The sequence below is a fragment of the Girardinichthys multiradiatus genome, chromosome 8 (assembly GCF_021462225.1).
Source record: "Girardinichthys multiradiatus isolate DD_20200921_A chromosome 8, DD_fGirMul_XY1, whole genome shotgun sequence".
Lineage (NCBI taxonomy): Eukaryota > Metazoa > Chordata > Actinopteri > Cyprinodontiformes > Goodeidae > Girardinichthys > Girardinichthys multiradiatus.
In genome coordinates this window covers 12789283-12805779 of record NC_061801.1, presented here as the reverse complement: position 1 = coordinate 12805779, position 16497 = coordinate 12789283, and the positions used below count along the sequence as shown (strand labels likewise).

General features: G+C 39.4%; 1 protein-coding gene across 15 annotated transcripts in view; it reads left to right on the top strand.

Annotated features, from left to right (window-relative positions):
• The window catches only part of LOC124872474 (electrogenic sodium bicarbonate cotransporter 1-like), a 48478-nt gene that overhangs the window by 20156 nt on the left and 11825 nt on the right, over window positions 1–16497 (top strand). For 12 of the 15 annotated variants that reach the window (XM_047372522.1, XM_047372534.1, XM_047372528.1 and 9 more), the window contains 15 exons: window positions 1856–1988; window positions 2952–3112; window positions 3207–3386; window positions 3623–3721; window positions 4273–4349; window positions 6981–7138; window positions 7245–7332; window positions 9009–9163; window positions 10619–10732; window positions 11189–11363; window positions 12422–12555; window positions 13898–14160; window positions 14440–14489; window positions 14629–14814; window positions 15683–15796. In XM_047372522.1, coding sequence (XP_047228478.1) covers window positions 1856–1988; window positions 2952–3112; window positions 3207–3386; window positions 3623–3721; window positions 4273–4349; window positions 6981–7138; window positions 7245–7332; window positions 9009–9163; window positions 10619–10732; window positions 11189–11363; window positions 12422–12555; window positions 13898–14160; window positions 14440–14489; window positions 14629–14814; window positions 15683–15796 — 2087 coding nt within the window. The remainder of the gene's footprint in view (window positions 1–1855; window positions 1989–2951; window positions 3113–3206; window positions 3387–3622; window positions 3722–4272; window positions 4350–6980; window positions 7139–7244; window positions 7333–9008; window positions 9164–10618; window positions 10733–11188; window positions 11364–12421; window positions 12556–13897; window positions 14161–14439; window positions 14490–14628; window positions 14815–15682; window positions 15797–16497) is intronic. The other 3 variants (XM_047372530.1, XM_047372535.1, XM_047372536.1) reach the window with 1 other exon arrangement.

Here is a 16497-nt window from a genome sequence, read left to right as displayed (position 1 = left end):
TGTTTTATCAAGGGCAGGGTCAATGCAGCTAGCTTATCAGGAGATTTTGGAGCACTTCATGCTTCCATCTGCTGAAAAGCTTTATGGAGATGAAAATTTCATTTTTTAGCACGACCTGGCACCTGCTCACAGTGCCAAAACCACTGGTAAATGGCTTACTGACCATGGTATCACTGTGCTCAATTGGCCTGCCAACTCTCCTGACCTGAACCCCATAGAGAATCTGTGAGATATTGTGAAGAGAACGTTGAGAGACTCAAGACCCAACACTCTGGATGAGCTAAAGGCTGCTATCGAAGCATCCTGGGCCTCCATAAGACCTCAGCAGTGCCACAGGCTGATTGCCTCCATGCCACGCCGCACTGAAGCAGTCATTTCTGCCAAAGGATTCCCGACCAACTATTGAGTGCATAACTGTACATGATTATTTGAAGGTTGAGGTTTTTTGTATTAAAAACACTTTTCTTTTATTGGTCGGATGAAATATGCTAATTTTGTGAGATAGGAATTTTGTGTTTTCATGAGCTGTATGCCACAATCATCCGTATTAAGACAATAAAAGACCTGGAATATTTCAGTTAGTGTGCAATGAATCTAAAATATATGAATGTTAAATTTTCATCATTACATTATGGAAAATAATGAACTTTATCACAATATGCTAATATTTTGAGAAGGACCTGTATATTAGCAATTAGCTTGGCTAGCATTTGTAAAACAGCAGTTTTGGTGTGTATTCTCACACTGAGCCTGAAGATCTTTCCTAAATCTAAGATTTCTAAACCAATGCTAAGATTTCCAAATCCAGCCTGATCCATGACAGACAGCTTGATCCAGAAAGAGAGAAACCTTTCTACACTCTGCTCTGCCTTCCTGTTACCTGCTGAGTTTCCTCTCTTGCAACCCTAATGAGCCACAGATATTTATCAGCACGATGCAGAGGACACAGTTTCCTTTTACATATCTCCTTACATCACTCTTCTGCCTCTAGGGTCTATTTAACACATTGCTGAAAATGTAAATAGCTGAGTTTGAGTCTTCTTCAATCAGTCACAGTGTCCATCCTGAAAAGCGGTGTTTCTGAAACATGGTCGGGCTTACGTATGGTGCATTCACTGGTGGGAAGAAGATTTTATATTTGAGTTTCTGTCTGGTCAAACACCACCAAGAGCTTTTCAAGTTAAAAATGGTCTTAATTCTCTCAATTCATCTCAGGTTAAAATGGCAAAACAAATGTTGAAATACATTGAAAAAGCTTTATTTTTATAGCATATTTAAAACTCGCATTTTTCATACATGTTATCGTCCAAAATCTTAGCTAATGTTTTAAAGAAAGTTTAAGTATTTATTGGCAAGGAAAAAATGTATTTCTTTTTTCATTGTATTAACTTAGTGATCAAAAATACAAATTTTCACCTACGATGTTTCACTTTGGGTGTATAAGGTGACAAATGGCTATAGCCTTTGATTAGTACTCAGACCCTGAATTCAGATTTAATATGCACATATGAAGTGTTGTAAAAGTTGCAGGAATTTGCTCTTTATTTGCACTTCTGACAATTTATAGCTCGCTACACCAGTGGCAAAATAGTACTGTAACATTTCCATTTGTTAGCATGGCCCTTTTGCAGTGAATGTGAAGGAATATCTTATTGGCTCATATTGCCAATTACAGATAGAAGTGTTTTTCCCACTTCCGACTAGATCACATTCAACATTTGTGTGACGACATTCCTAGATCCAAGCTCCGTCTTCCAAGACAAATCAATCGCAGCATAAATGTTGAATTTACAAATTTTCTTTCCTTTTAACACTTTGCTTTATAGTGCTAATCTTGCCTCTTCCTCCTGTCTAGTTTCTCCAGCTGATAGGATCCGATTCATCCTGGGAGAGGAGGATGATGGACCACCACCTCCTCAGCTCTTCACAGAGCTAGACGAGCTTCTGTCTGTGGACGGGCAGGAGTTAGAATGGAAGGAGACAGCCAGGTGAGCCACTCAGCCGGACGTCTCATGAAGCTGCCAAGCGCACCCCCCCCCCCCCCCCCCCCCCCCCCCCCCCCCCCAGCATTTGATATCAAGATCACTGGGCAGTGTTGGGAGAAGTTTCCTGCTTCACAGTACTGAACTTGAAACACAATCCCGTCATGTTTTATGATTGTGTAAGGAAATAGGTTGCACTCCAGTGAACTCCCAGTATGTTCTTATCTGATCAGGATTTGTGCTACCTGCCCTGTGAGACCAGGAAAAGGCTGAGACTCCCACATAATCCAAACCAGGCTTGCTGTTACGGTTTGGGCACAGACTGCCCTTTAAACTCTGTAATTACTTTTACATATTTGGTCATTTTCAATAAGATACAAGCAAGTTTCGTTTCCGTAACATTGAAGCACATAATAACAGATTTGCAAACTTGCAAAAGAAGTGTGCTGACAGTGCCCTTTACAAGTTAAAATTCATTCCTATTTGGGGAAGCTGGTGTCGAATGGGAGTGTCTGTAAATGAACTCCTGAAAGTCAACGGTGTCTCGCAGGTCACAGGCATGTGGACCACAGCCAAAGGGATACTCTATCCATAGAGGAAACCCCATCCCTTGGCCTCATGAGAATGGTTCTTTGTAGCGTGATGCATTATTATTAAAAAAGGATCCTTGTCCCTGGGTTTTACCCTGAGGACGAACTTATCCAGGGTGCCAACAAAGTCTTGTTTCACCAAATGACTTGTGTGTGGTCTGAGTGTTATGTGACACGAGCTCCATCCCAGTGGTAATTCATTTTTTAATAAGGCCAGTGAGCCATGATTTTATGGGCATACTTTCATGCATCCCTTTCACTTATCTTTTGGAGTGTGACCAATTCAAAATAAGGTTTGTAGCAACAACAATCGAGCTTGCTTCTTTATATGTGTTGCCCAAACTTCTTTGCTTCATTGTCTTCATCATGCTGCGTCTAGATGGATCAAATTTGAAGAGAAGGTGGAGAAAGGTGGAGAGCGTTGGAGTAAGCCTCATGTCGCCACGCTGTCCTTACACAGCTTGATGGAGCTCAAAGCGTACATTGAGAAAGGCACAATCCTGTTAGACATAGAGGCATCCACACTGCCACAAGTTGTTGGTAAGTGGAGTTGACTATACTCAGATCTGGCACTCAAGAAATCAAACGTTTCGCTGATGACATTGTCTTAACCTTTATTGTATCTGATTGACAGAGATGATCACCGACAACCAGATTGAGACTGGTCAGCTGAAGGCAGACCTGAAGGAGAAGGTGCTGTACACGCTGTTACGGAAGCATCGCCACCAGACTAAGAAGTCCAACTTGCGTTCTCTTGCTGACATTGGCAAGAGTGTTTCCAGTGCAAGCCGACTGTTTTCAAACCAGGAAAATGGTAATACTGAAATGTCTTGGTTTAGTCATTTTTAATTCCAGCATTTCCACCCTTTTATAGTTTTTTGACTTTAAATTGCTTCTAACACGAACCACTTTTTTACACTAATATTATTCTGATTCAATCTCTTTTCCTTCTTTTCTTTTTCCCACCCTTCCAAACTCCTTTTTTTCCTGCCTTTCTTCTCTCTCTTGACCCCTTGGGGTCTGTGCTGCCTTCCTGCATCCGGGGGGCAGCACCGCGCTCCTCCTTCGATCACTCTGTGCCTTGTTTAACTTCACAAGACTTGCCGGAATCATGTGAGGTCATGAGGAGCTCCAGCACGGGACACCTCTGTAAGTGAGGTCACAGCCCTCCTGCTGAAAGTTGCACTGAGAAGTAGCATACTTGGAAACACAAGGCAGAAGAGCGCCTTCCTGACATGTATACCCTAGTTTTTGTTTAATTATTGCTTACAAACTGAATCAGATGTGGAGACACACATACTTGAATGTACTACAATATTTATTTGGCAATAGGATTTTTTTCTGGCTCTGTTTTCTGGCATGGCCAGTAACAGCAGAGGAGTAAAATTCCAAAGTTTACACTCTTGTTGGTTTGCCAATAGTTTCCTAAACAACATATGTCTGCTGACGCCTATAAGTAGCAGCCCTGAGATGACCACATATCCCAGCTTCTCTCTGTGGAGGGACTGAATGAACTGCCATCTGGCATTATCTGTTAAGCTTAAGCCTTGCCACATTTAGCTGATGTTTCTAGCTTCTTCTGTACGCCTAAGTCATGCTTTTCTTTTTTCTTACGCACCTCCTCTACAGCAGAAAATGTCTGTTTTACTGTATGGTCCTGTCTTTTCAAACCAAACAATATATATATGGCCTGTCTGCAGGTAGCCCTACCACTACCCACCGGAACCTCACCTCCAACAGCCTGAGCGATTTCTCTGATAAACCAGAAAAAGACCAGGTAAATTGTTATTCATTCTCCCTTTTAAAGCACTATCCACATTTATTGGCATGCCTGGTAAAGGTGTTTAAAAATCCTTAAGGAATTACAGGAATTAGTTGGGAAAGAATCCTCCATTAAGAAATATAATTTCATAAAATCAAGTGTACCACACTTACTGGAACCCCTGCTGTTAATACTTTGTACAGCCCCATTTTTGTGGGAAAGGATAACGTTTAGTCTCCTATTCTAAATTTCACAAGGTTATAGCAAACAGAAAGAGAGATCTTTGGCTGTTTTTCTGTTGACAGTTGCTCTAGATCAACCAGACTTCTGGGTCCTCTTGTATCCTCTCTTGTCTTTATCTCACCCCACAGGTTTTCTGCCAAATTTAGGTGTGGGGATTAGGATTAGGTAGAAGGATGATTTTGTTGCTTGAAAACCATTTCTCTGTTGTCTTCAGTGTATTAAATCATTAGCAGAGCTTTTTAACCTCCCTTACCGTCCTCCTCAATGTGTATGGTAGCAAGATAAATTTGGGTCCAGCCTTGTTTTTCAGACTTCTAGGTGTTTTACTCATTTTACATACTGCCACGGCTGTATGCAAAATATGGCTGTAATTTCTGAAGAGTAATACGTTTTGCTTGTTGCCGTACTTATGAAGATCAACATGCGCCTAAATCACCTTTTATAGCATGTTTGCTATTTTAATTTCTTATACCCACAGAAACAGGAAGTAATGCATTACTAATTAGACATTTCTTATAACTCTGATCAACTTAAAGGTAAAAATGCTTAAGGTGCTTTGATTTTTATAGCAGCAGTAAGTGTTGCATGTAATTTGTTAAAAAACGATTTTCTCGTGGGTTTTTTTCCCCGTCCATTGAATAAATGTTCTTAAATTAAAGGCTTAATGTTCAAACTTTTAGTGTGAAAGTATACTTTTGCAAAAGGTCTTTTAAGGTATTCTTACAAGGGTCCCGATAATTGTGAAGGTTTTTTTATATGCGATAAATCAATAAAAAAACAAAATCAATTTCTGTACTTTTTTTTTTTTAAGATACTTTATTCAGCACTAGAGGCCTTCATTTTTTGACAGTACGCAGTTGGGAAAGAGAGGGGGAGAGATTCGGCAAAGGTCACCAGGTCCAGGACGGCCGCATCGAGGACTATAGCCCCTGCGCACTTAACCCCTACACCACCAGTGCCACGCCTAACTTCTGTACTCTTAACAGAGAGCCCCATCTGGGGCTGAGTGCATAGGCCTGCTCTGTCTCCTCTGTAGCTTGACACGAAGCATAAAAGCTGTCAGTGTTTTTTTATAAAGTAGGTTTGAATTGTCTGCTGTGTGTGTCCTGTTGCTGCCACTGTCATGGTTTAAGACGGAGTAGCTCTCTATGTTGGCTGATCCAACATAGAGATAAAAACTGAGATAAAAACATGGCAGATGCAGTTAAAGTGTAACAACGGTTAATAACACTATAGAGGTCCTGGACTAGTGTGACCTTTGCTTTTTCAGACCAAGGCTTTATTTTATTGATTTTAATTTAGTTTTTAACTGACTTTTAATTTATAAACAAATTAGATATAAAACTCCATTTACCCCTTAACTCTCTTCAGATGTGTTCAGCTCAAAAGAATTTGACCCAAATAAAGAGCAGGTACATGACTTCTTCATAGTGGGATGTGTCCAGCAGCAAACTTTTCTATCACAACAGGACCTACTCTACCAAAACCTCTCTCAACTTTCTGACCCTTGACACACACACACACACACACACACACACACACACACACACACACACACACACACACAATAGTTCTGGCAGATTTCTTTGCCGTTGTGTTTTATATATTTTAAAGCAGCACTTGCAGCCTCAAAATGTTATAGGATATAGATATATGTTCAACTGACAGAAAAACTGCATTGCTTATGAATAATTCCATACAAATGGCTTACAACACATTTGCACAGCACAGAATACACAGACTGCAGCTTATTTTGCACAGTTATATTAAAAGTAAGCATCCTTTTGACATTTTTTAAATTTATTTTCTAAATGTGATTGAAATTATGTTATTATAATTTTTGCATTTTGCATTCCTCTACATCCATGCACCCGTGCAACCTTTGTGTGAAGGTTTTGCAATACTTTTTAGGAGAATTATTTTTGTCAAAGAAACGTCTGAATGGATGGCTGCAGGATTCCCAGCAGAACATTGCACCGTGTCTTTAACGTGCTGCAGCTCAGTGTTCTTAAGATTGTGACCAACTGGTAAACATGTGTTTTGTTCTCTTGCTAAATCCAAAGTAACAATGGTGTAGACTTTGGATATATGCTCTTATAAAGTATGTTTATTGGGTGGCATAAAGTCAAGATGCTTTTCGCCACAAAATTCAAGGGGAAAGGTGGACACTGTAGCATGTTCTGGGTGATTATAGGCAATAAAAGCAACAATCCTTTCTTTGTCTTTTTCTTAGCATGTTCCATATTTTTATAGGGACGTTTAATGAATGAATCATATATGTGTCATAGATTATCCTGCATTCTATTAAGTATTTGTATGTACTGTGTTAGGGATATTTTATGTTATTCTGCTGCCTTACAATCACTCTTTTTTGTTTTCTCTCCACCCCAATTTCTTCTACAGCTGAAGAATAAGTTCATGAAAAAGTTGCCCCGCGATGCTGAGGCATCAAACGTGCTGGTCGGAGAGGTAGACTTCCTGGAAAGCCCCTTCGTTGCTTTTGTTCGTCTGCAGCAGGCCGTTATGCTGGGAGCACTTACTGAAGTCCCTGTGCCCACAAGGTACTCGGCTGTAAAATTACTTCTCCTGTTATCTACTGATGTCGCAAGGAAACATGTATAAAAAAAACCCCCATCTGTCTACTTGATATGCTGGTGTTGTACCTAGGTTTCTGTTTGTACTGTTGGGACCTAAAGGAAAGTCCAAGTCTTATCGCGAGATTGGAAGAGCCATTGCTACCCTGATGTCTGATGAGGTACGTTGTAATCGTGATGAAAGAATATTTTTTTGTTTATTTGAAAAATGTGTTCTTCTTAAGTGAAATCAGCATGGCTTAGCAACTGGAAATATTTGTTTAAATTTGTTTTTATCTGGTTTCATTTTATTTTTCTCAAAAATAATAGAGATTCAAGATTTTTTTTGTCCCCCAATATTGATCCATATCATTTAAAATATCCCAGTCTCATTCCAGTATTAGACTAAAGCTAATAAATGTATGCTCGAAAACATTTTATTTTTAAAGTGCATTAAAATAACTACACTACATGCTGCATTTCATCATGTTACCTGCAGTAGTATTCCGCTTGTGTCAAATTTAATGGATTTACTAATGATGCTCAGGATGCTGCAGTATCCATCTTTACATAAACCTACAGTCGTTGATAAATGAGACAAGGAGCCACAGCAGCCAATAAAGTCTCTCTCTCAATGTGAACGTCATTGTAAAGGGTAAAAAATACTTTGATTGTTTGGGAAAACCCAGATTTTTTGGATTAATAAAATAATGTGGCCAGACTAAAATACAGTCTTGCAAGCAGTGAACATGAAAATAGGTTGTGATTTTATAAAACTGGCTACATAGCATGTTTTCTAACATTCTGGGTATAGCTGACCTTCAATAGCAAACAGTACACCAACAACTGGAGTTGTGAGTTAAGTTTGTGATGAAGATAATTTAAATATGCCTCCATTGGAACCTTAATCTCCTACTTTATTTTAATATTTGTTTTAAAATTAAATGCCAAAATGTCATCTACCTACCTAGCTAGCTACCTACCTACCTAGCGACCTAGGGATATACAGTATAATAGATGTTTTGAAAATGTTTGAATTAGTTTTGTCGGGTTAACCTGCAACGCGACAAAACAAACCTTCTCTGTCCGAACTGCAGTTACACGCTCATCTCAGCCGGTAGATTTTGTTTAAATAATCATAATAATCATTTCAGCATTCGACCCGGACAGTTCCGCTGGCAACTAACGTCTAGCTGACAGTACAAGCTGCTGGGTGTCGCACCTTTAATATAATCTGAATGGAAGCAAAAAGACTGGGCAAAGCTTTAAAGCCTACCTGCTTGATGTCTTTTGTACATCTGTTAGTGTTGTCAGGAAGGTTTACACTTAGAAATGTTAACAGTGGGAGAACCTGGCCAGCATTTTTCCCACAGACCTCAGCTGTCCCAGTCATATCCTCTGTGTTGATATAGTAGGCTAGGAAGTGTTTTCACTGGATTTCCTCGAGTTAAACTTTACCCCCTCAACTCTCCCATAACAGCCCTCCTGTGACAGTTTTATCAGATGTTTGGGGTTTTTTTAATCTTTGCCTCATGTGTTTGTCTGTAGGACTCTTGCTGGCAGGCTCAGTACTGGCAAAAATACATATTGGCTAATTATGTGTGAACATTGTGAAAAACATCTGAAAGTGTCTATTGCATAGCTGTGTCTTTAGGAGCCATAAATTAAAGTCAGTCATGTGCTGTACTCTTTGTTCCAGTAAACAAAGTGATTGGGGAATATTTTTTCACTCAGTTGTTGGAGTTGCAGATTTTTGCTTGTTTTGTTTTGTTCCGTTTCCAGGCTCTGAATAAATAAAGCACATGTTTGCTACATTCATTTCCTAAACAGCAATCGGTTGGTTTAATTTATTTTGAAGGTGTTTCATGACATTGCCTACAAAGCAAAGGGCAGGAAGGACCTGCTGGCTGGAATCGATGAGTTCCTGGATGAAGTGATCGTCCTGCCTCCTGGCGAGTGGGACCCCGACATCAGAATAGAGCCACCCAAGTCTCTTCCCTCCTCAGACAAAAGGTCCGATTTGATCCACATTATACTCCAAATCAAAGAGCCTGCAATTCAAGTTTATTCATCATGCATCATGTGTCACCTAAACATTTTCTCTCAATAAACCAACAGTTTTTTTGAGTTTGCATTAAGTAACTTTGCATTCACAGATTTTACTCTAATGAATGGATATATCTGGATGATCTCTTTAGCCCATAATGTAAATCAAAGAAAACCAAATTAGACCATGTGAGTGTGTAACCCTTTTGATAGCACAGTGTTTTAAATCTCAAAAGTGAAATGATCTGTTAGGACATTTATTCCTAATATCCCTAAACTTTATTATATTAACATTGTTTTTATGTATCTTCATTATTTAAAGTATTTACAGCACCCCCTACATTTATTGGCACCCCTGATGTCTCGGAATAAAATAATCTTCTTGCGGTAGCACAACAGCACACAATATAATATAGATTATAATTTATATACAATATAATGGAAAAACTTAACCTTTTAATTTGGAGTGTATGCATTTAGTGCGGTGAAAAAAAATCACATATTGATTAATAACAAGTTCATAAAAACACCGGCCCCAGAGTTATAGGCACCCTTGCTGTTAGTCGTTTGTCAAACCTCCTTTTTCTAGTAGGGCAGCATGCAAAGAGAGGAATCTTGGACCTTTCTTCTTTGCACAATCATTCTTGATTATCCAGAGTTCTGGGTCAATAGATTTTTATAAGATTTAGATCCTGAGACTAAGATGAAAAAGAAAGGTGGTTAAATTTGTGTCTCACAAAACGTTCCTTTGTAGGTTTGGCCATATGCTTTGGATTATTATCATGCTGAAAGACACAATAATGACCAATTTTAGTTTTCTCGTTGAAGCCACTAGATTTTTTTTAGGGCCTTAGAGGAGAATCAGGCCCACAGCATCACAGTTCATGTTTCCAAAGATGCCGCTCTTTAATGCAGTTCTCTTATAGTGGGCTTTGGAGATTATGTTAGATGAAGTTATCTTTCTAACTATCCTGCTTAGATAGCCACGGGGGCTGAGAGAAATGGGCCTCTGTTTTACTATGTATGTATAACCAAGAGAAACAGGAAACCCTGGATTACCAGGTAAAATATTTAAACACTCTGATCAATGTAAAAAAGCAAAGTGTAAATTTAACAAGGCTCCAACTGCATTTATTTCATAGAGATTGTTATTGCAGCAATATCTTTGGCAGCAGTGAAAAATAATTATTTCTTGTTTTTTTATCTCTCCTTAGTAAATGTAATTAGGTTAAATTGTATATGTTTCTACAATTTGAAGTGTAGACTATGCTACTCCAACAAAAGACACCCATTTTGTGGCATTTTTATGCAACCCTACCAGGGGTATCAATAAACGTTCATTCTATTGTACGTATTTATTTCAAGATTATTTTCATAGTTTGCTGCACTGAAGACAATGAGTCTTTTTTTGGGCTTTTAAAGAAAGAACATGTATGCTGGAGTTGAGGCACCTCAGATGAATGGCGACACCCCTCACGATGCAGGACATGGAGGAGGAGGTCACCAAGTTGGAGAGGAGCTTCAGTGCACAAGAAGGTAATGGGAATGTTTCATATATAGTTATTGTTGGTGCGGGACAAGTTAATGTGAAGACATCCTATGTTCAGGGACAACAGCTTAAAACTTTGGTTTGTCTTTGAATTTTCTTAAGAAAAGATTTTGACAGATGAGTGTAATATAATCTTCTCTAATAATGCTGATGACCTCCAATTGCTGTGAGAAAAGCTGTGACAGGAAAGTATTTTATCCTTTGTTCTCCAATAAGCTGTCAATGAGGAAAGGTTTTACAAGGAACTAAAGAACAATGGACGCAACTCACAGCTGAACAAGCTTATGTATTTCAGTTGTTCAGAGAGTTCCTTTGTTGTGAAACGATGACAGAAATATATCCAAACTGATTTTGTTTACACCTTGTGCACCTAAAGTATCACTAACATGTTTAAACTGAGCTGTGATGTGAAGCTAACTAATTACAATGGCTTTGTCTTCAAGGTTCTGTGGAGGTCTTGTCCTGGATGTGAAGAGAAAACTACCATTTTTTGCCAGTGACTTCTATGATGCGCTCAACATTCAGTCTCTGTCTGCCATCCTGTTCATCTATCTGGGCACAGTCACCAATGCAATCACATTTGGAGGCTTGCTTGGGGATGCGACAGAAAACATGCAGGTAAGCTTACTCATACAAATGCTTTCCTTTGTTTATCGCGGTGTTTGACATTAAGAGCAAAGGTTTGTTACTGGGAGAGCTTTGAAAAGAGAGCATGGAGGAAATGTACAGATCTAGCAAATAAGGAAATTATAAACTTGTGGAGTAAAAAGTACAACATCTGAGCAGCTAAATCCCCTGCACTGAAGATATGTCATAATTTTACATTAAATCATTTAAACATCCAAGTTTTGATGTAAAGTCAGTGGACTCCAAGTTGGCATTGACTATTAGCTGAGCTCATCGTTCCGTCATCACTCCTCGTGTTAAACCAATTTCGTCTCTTCAGCTGATAAGCCATGCTAATTTCAGGCTTAGAAGCTCAAATCCATCTGCTGAACCAACTGCTGATTCATTACAGGAATTTCTAACTTATTTATAATAGCATTCAGTGTTTGCTGCCATCATCCAGGTGCACCTGTAGGTGACCACCTGTCCAGTGGAAGCTGTACTTGCTTTGGCCTCTGCTCTGACACCTGCAGAGCATCAGCGTCATGCAGGGATTTGGCAGAGCTGTAAATAACCTCAGATCCAGATTACGCAGCCATTCTAGCCTTAGCATGGGTGTGAAATGAATCCCCACCACCACCAACAACCCTCCCCCTTCGATCCTGAACTTCATCACTGTTCCTCAATCTTATTTTCCAATCTGGGCAAAGCAGAGGGAATCCCTACCCTTGGGTAACATCTCTTAGTCATTGTCTCAGAGTTAAAACTATGCTGTCAGTTGTTCATTCAGCATTAGGTTGTAAATGTAGGAGAAACTTATAAAATAAAAATATAATTGACATACCCTAATTTATGCTATGTCTGAGAAAAACTAAAGTGTCATCTGCATAAGTAGAAATTTGGCCTTGACTTGTAAAGGTAAAACTACATTATACTTGTGATAAAATGTGCTTCTAATAAATGTATAGTTAAGATGATTAACATGCTCAATAAGTTAATGTATTACATTGCTTTCTTTACTCTATCACCCATGTGAAAGTGTACTATTATGTTTTTGATGTGTGCTGCAGGGAGTGCTGGAAAGTTTTCTAGGTACGGCACTGACAGGAGCAGTGTTCTGTCTACTAGCCGGTCAGCCCCTGACTATCCTCAGTAGCACAGGCCCGGTGCTTGTGTTCGAAAGACTTCTCTTCAGCTTCAGCAAGTGAGTACTCCCCAATGAAACCTATGTGGTCACATAAAAAACAAATATAATGTAAGGAATTTAGGCAAGAGGGAAATTAGGTTGAGAATTGGAAGCAGCAGCTTGCAAAAAATATTTTTCAGCCATTGAGTAAAATTATGAGTAATGGAAATACGACTATGAACATTCAGAGCATGGCTTAAGCTTTTGCATCAGAGGTTGCTTTTTTTAACATAGTTGCAACTGAGCTGATTGTCCTTACTGTAAATCTCTTGGCACTTACAGATTGTTCACAGAACAGTGTGACTGTTGGCTTCCTGTCCTGATTTGACAAGAACAGCATCAAACATCCTTATTTTGAATGAAATGCAGGAGATAACACGATATGGTGCATTCAGCGACAAACACTTGTTCCTGTGATAGAGCTGAAAAAAGTGCAGTAGAAACAGGTTAGATGAGTGATCTTTCCTCATGTATTGATGGATATTGCATATATAGCATTATTTTACAATTACTAAAGGCTGTCCAATGCTGAATTGTCTCTCCTAGCTCTGTTGTCCCTCCCTCAGCCAATCCTCTAGCATTACCAAACACCATGCTGACTATGTTCCATTATCAATAATTCACTCTCATTTAATTTTACACTGTGAGTGAAGAATGTTGTGGTGTCTGTGCCCTCTAAAAGGTTGTGGTGTTGATAACAGCTGCTAGGCTGCTCACAGATGTTTAATACACTGTGCCACAGATGCTATCTAGGTAAAAGTATGTGGTCTTGTTGCATGTCTAGCATTTAAAATGAGGGTTTTACTTTATTTACCTTAGAGCTCTCATGGGCTGATATGACGCTCTTGTAATATGATACTTCAGGATCAAGCTACATTTTACAAAAATGTTTAATATCTTCTAATTGCTTTTATTTAAAACAGAAAAGTAACAATTACTCCTACTGCTGCTAAAATAGTATAGCATCGATTTTAACAAGTGTATAAATGGTATCTATAATATTACTTAATGTTATTTTTATAGACCTGAGCAAATATATAGATCAAATGTCTAACGTGAGCAAGCAGTTTTCAAATAATTGAGTGTAATGCACCGAATCTCTAACCATCTCGCTCTTTATAAAGTATCCCAGTACAACAAGCTGGCATTTGTCAGTTAGTCAGGCTGTCTGCTCCAGTAGCCAGCCTACCATCAGACATGCTGCTCTTGTCTATTTGTGAGCAATTAAAATTTGCAGTGGCTTTCTTCTGTCAGCAGATAGGCAGTGTGCAGCAACAGGTGGGGATGGGGTTTTTGTTTACTGAGTTTATGTGAATTCTTGGAGGAGTAACCGTCACCGTTTCCCCCTCTCCCCACTCAGAGACAATGGTTTTGACTACCTCGAGTTCCGGCTGTGGATCGGCTTGTGGTCTGGCTTGTTCTGTCTGGTGCTGGTCGCCACGGACGCGAGTTTCCTGGTGCAGTACTTCACACGCTTCACAGAGGAGGGCTTCTCTGCGCTCATCAGCTTCATCTTTATTTATGACGCATTCAAGAAGATGATAAAGTTGGCCCACCACAACCCCATCAACTCAGAGTTTGATCACAACCTCATCACCCACTACAACTGCCACTGCGTACCAGGTGCGTATTTGACAGCTTTTACTGCAGCTGATTGGGAATCCAAGCCTTGACAACAACAATCTCTGCAGTGCTGATTGATGTTTCTAAGTCTGTCCAGGGTATTACAGTTGTATGTCAAAATGTGTTTGCATTAGAAATAACAAATGATAGTCTTGCTTACTTTCTCACCCTCCCTACCAGTTTGGCACTGTTGCTGTTCACAGATTTAAAATGGCAAGAGTGATTCTGCTGGCATCAAAAGCATTCCTTTGCTGATTAGATATTGTTTCTTTTTTTCAGGTAATTTATCACTCCTTGATACGTCTGCCTGGACAAACAGTACTGATCTGGTATGTGGTGTCCTTCTTTTACAGAAATCAAACAGAACAGTATGAGCCGCCTAGATTTGGGAATCATTTCTTCAAAGCTGCTTGTAGCCACTCATCGCTGACTTAGATCATTCACCTTTTTCACTCCTTGTCTCTCCAGCCCGAGAATGCCACCTGGGCGTCCCTGACTATACAGCAGTGTGAGAAGTTCGGGGGGCAGCTGGTTGGAAAGGCCTGTGACTATGTGCCTGACATTACCCTGATGTCCTTCATCCTGTTCTTTGGGACCTACACCTGCTCCATGGCTCTGAAGAAGTTCAAGACAAGTAGATTCTTCCCCACAACAGTGAGTGATAACCCCTGTATGAGCAATATTCCTTATCTGACCTTGTGAAAATAGCTTTTTTACTATCAAGAGTGAGCAAAGAGGGAGAACTTTGCGGTGCAGATGTTATAATCACAAACTGTCAAAATCACAAAGTATTTTATTAGGATTTATGTGACAGACCAACTCAAAGTAGAACATAATTGTATAGTGGAAGGATAATGATAAATTGCTTTTAAACAGTTTTAATGATTAAAAGTTTAAAACATTTAGCATGCATTTGTATTCAGCCCCCCTTTACTCTGATACCCCTAAATAAAGTCATCTGCCCGTCAAAGTCCAACTGGAAAACCTGTGGCGAGACCTAAAACTTGATGTTCCCACATGATCTCCATCGGATCTGACTGAGCTTGAGCTCTTTTTTAAAGAAGAATGGAAAAATCTTTCAGCCTAGGTGTACAAAGCTGGTAGAGATATGCCCCAGAAGAATTTCAGCTGTATTGGCAGCTAAAGGTTTTCAGACTATCAGCTCAAGGGAGCTCAGTACAAATAGAATCCATACTTTTTACATTTTTTTGTTTTTTTAGTTAGAAAACCATGAATCAATTTTTCTACTTCACAATATGTGCTGTTTTGTGTTGGTCTATCACATGAAATCCAAATATTATACTTTGAGGTTTGTGGCTGTAGTTTTACAAAATGTTAAAACATTCTAGAGGTATAGATACTTTTGCAAGGCACTGGAATTATCAGTATCATTAGGTATCTGCTTTTGAGAAGTGCACAGCACTGTCCCGTGTTGTACCAACATGTCTTTTTTGAACATCTTAAAAAAATTTCAAAGTTAGTTGAAAGTCTCTAACCTTCATTGATGGTGTCCTCTTTCTAGGTAAGGAAACTTATCAGTGACTTTGCCATCATCTTGACAATTCTTCTCTTCTGTGGCGTTGACGCTTTGGTTGGTGTGGACACTCCAAAGCTTATAGTGCCTAGTGAATTTAAGGTAACCACCACACGTTTCAGAAACTTATACAGATACATCTCGAAAAATGTTCAGTTCTTTTTGTCACTTATTATGGCCTATACAATTATGGGAAAGACTGCTGACTTAACAGATGTCCAGAAAACAGTCATTGACACCCTCCACATAGAGGGTGAGCCACAAAAAGTCGTTGATAAAGAAGCTGGTTGTTCACAGAGGGCTGTATCCGAGCCTGTTCATAGAAGGTTGAGTGGAAGGTAAAAGTGTGAGAGGATTGCCAAGCAAAATCCATTCAAGAATTTTGCTGAGCTTCACAAGGAGTAGACTGAGGCTGGAGTCAGTGCATCAAGAGCCACTAAACACAGATGAATCCTACACATGGGCTATAAATGAGAAAAGGAACTGGACTGCTACTTAGTGGCCCAAAGTCCCTTTTTCAAATGAAAATAAAGTTTGCATTTGGAAATCAAGGTCCTAGAGTCTGGAGGAAGAGGGTAGAGGCACAGAATCCACTTTGCTTAAAGTCCAGTTTGAAGTTCCCACAGTCAGTGATGGTTTGGTGTGCCATGTGATCTGCACGTGTTGGTCCACAGTCAACGCAGCCATCTACCAGGAAATTGTAGAGTACTTCATGCTTCTTTCTACTGAAAAGCTTTATTTAGATACTGATTTCATTTTCCAGCAGGACTTGGCACCGACCCACTCTGCCAAAAGTAACAAAA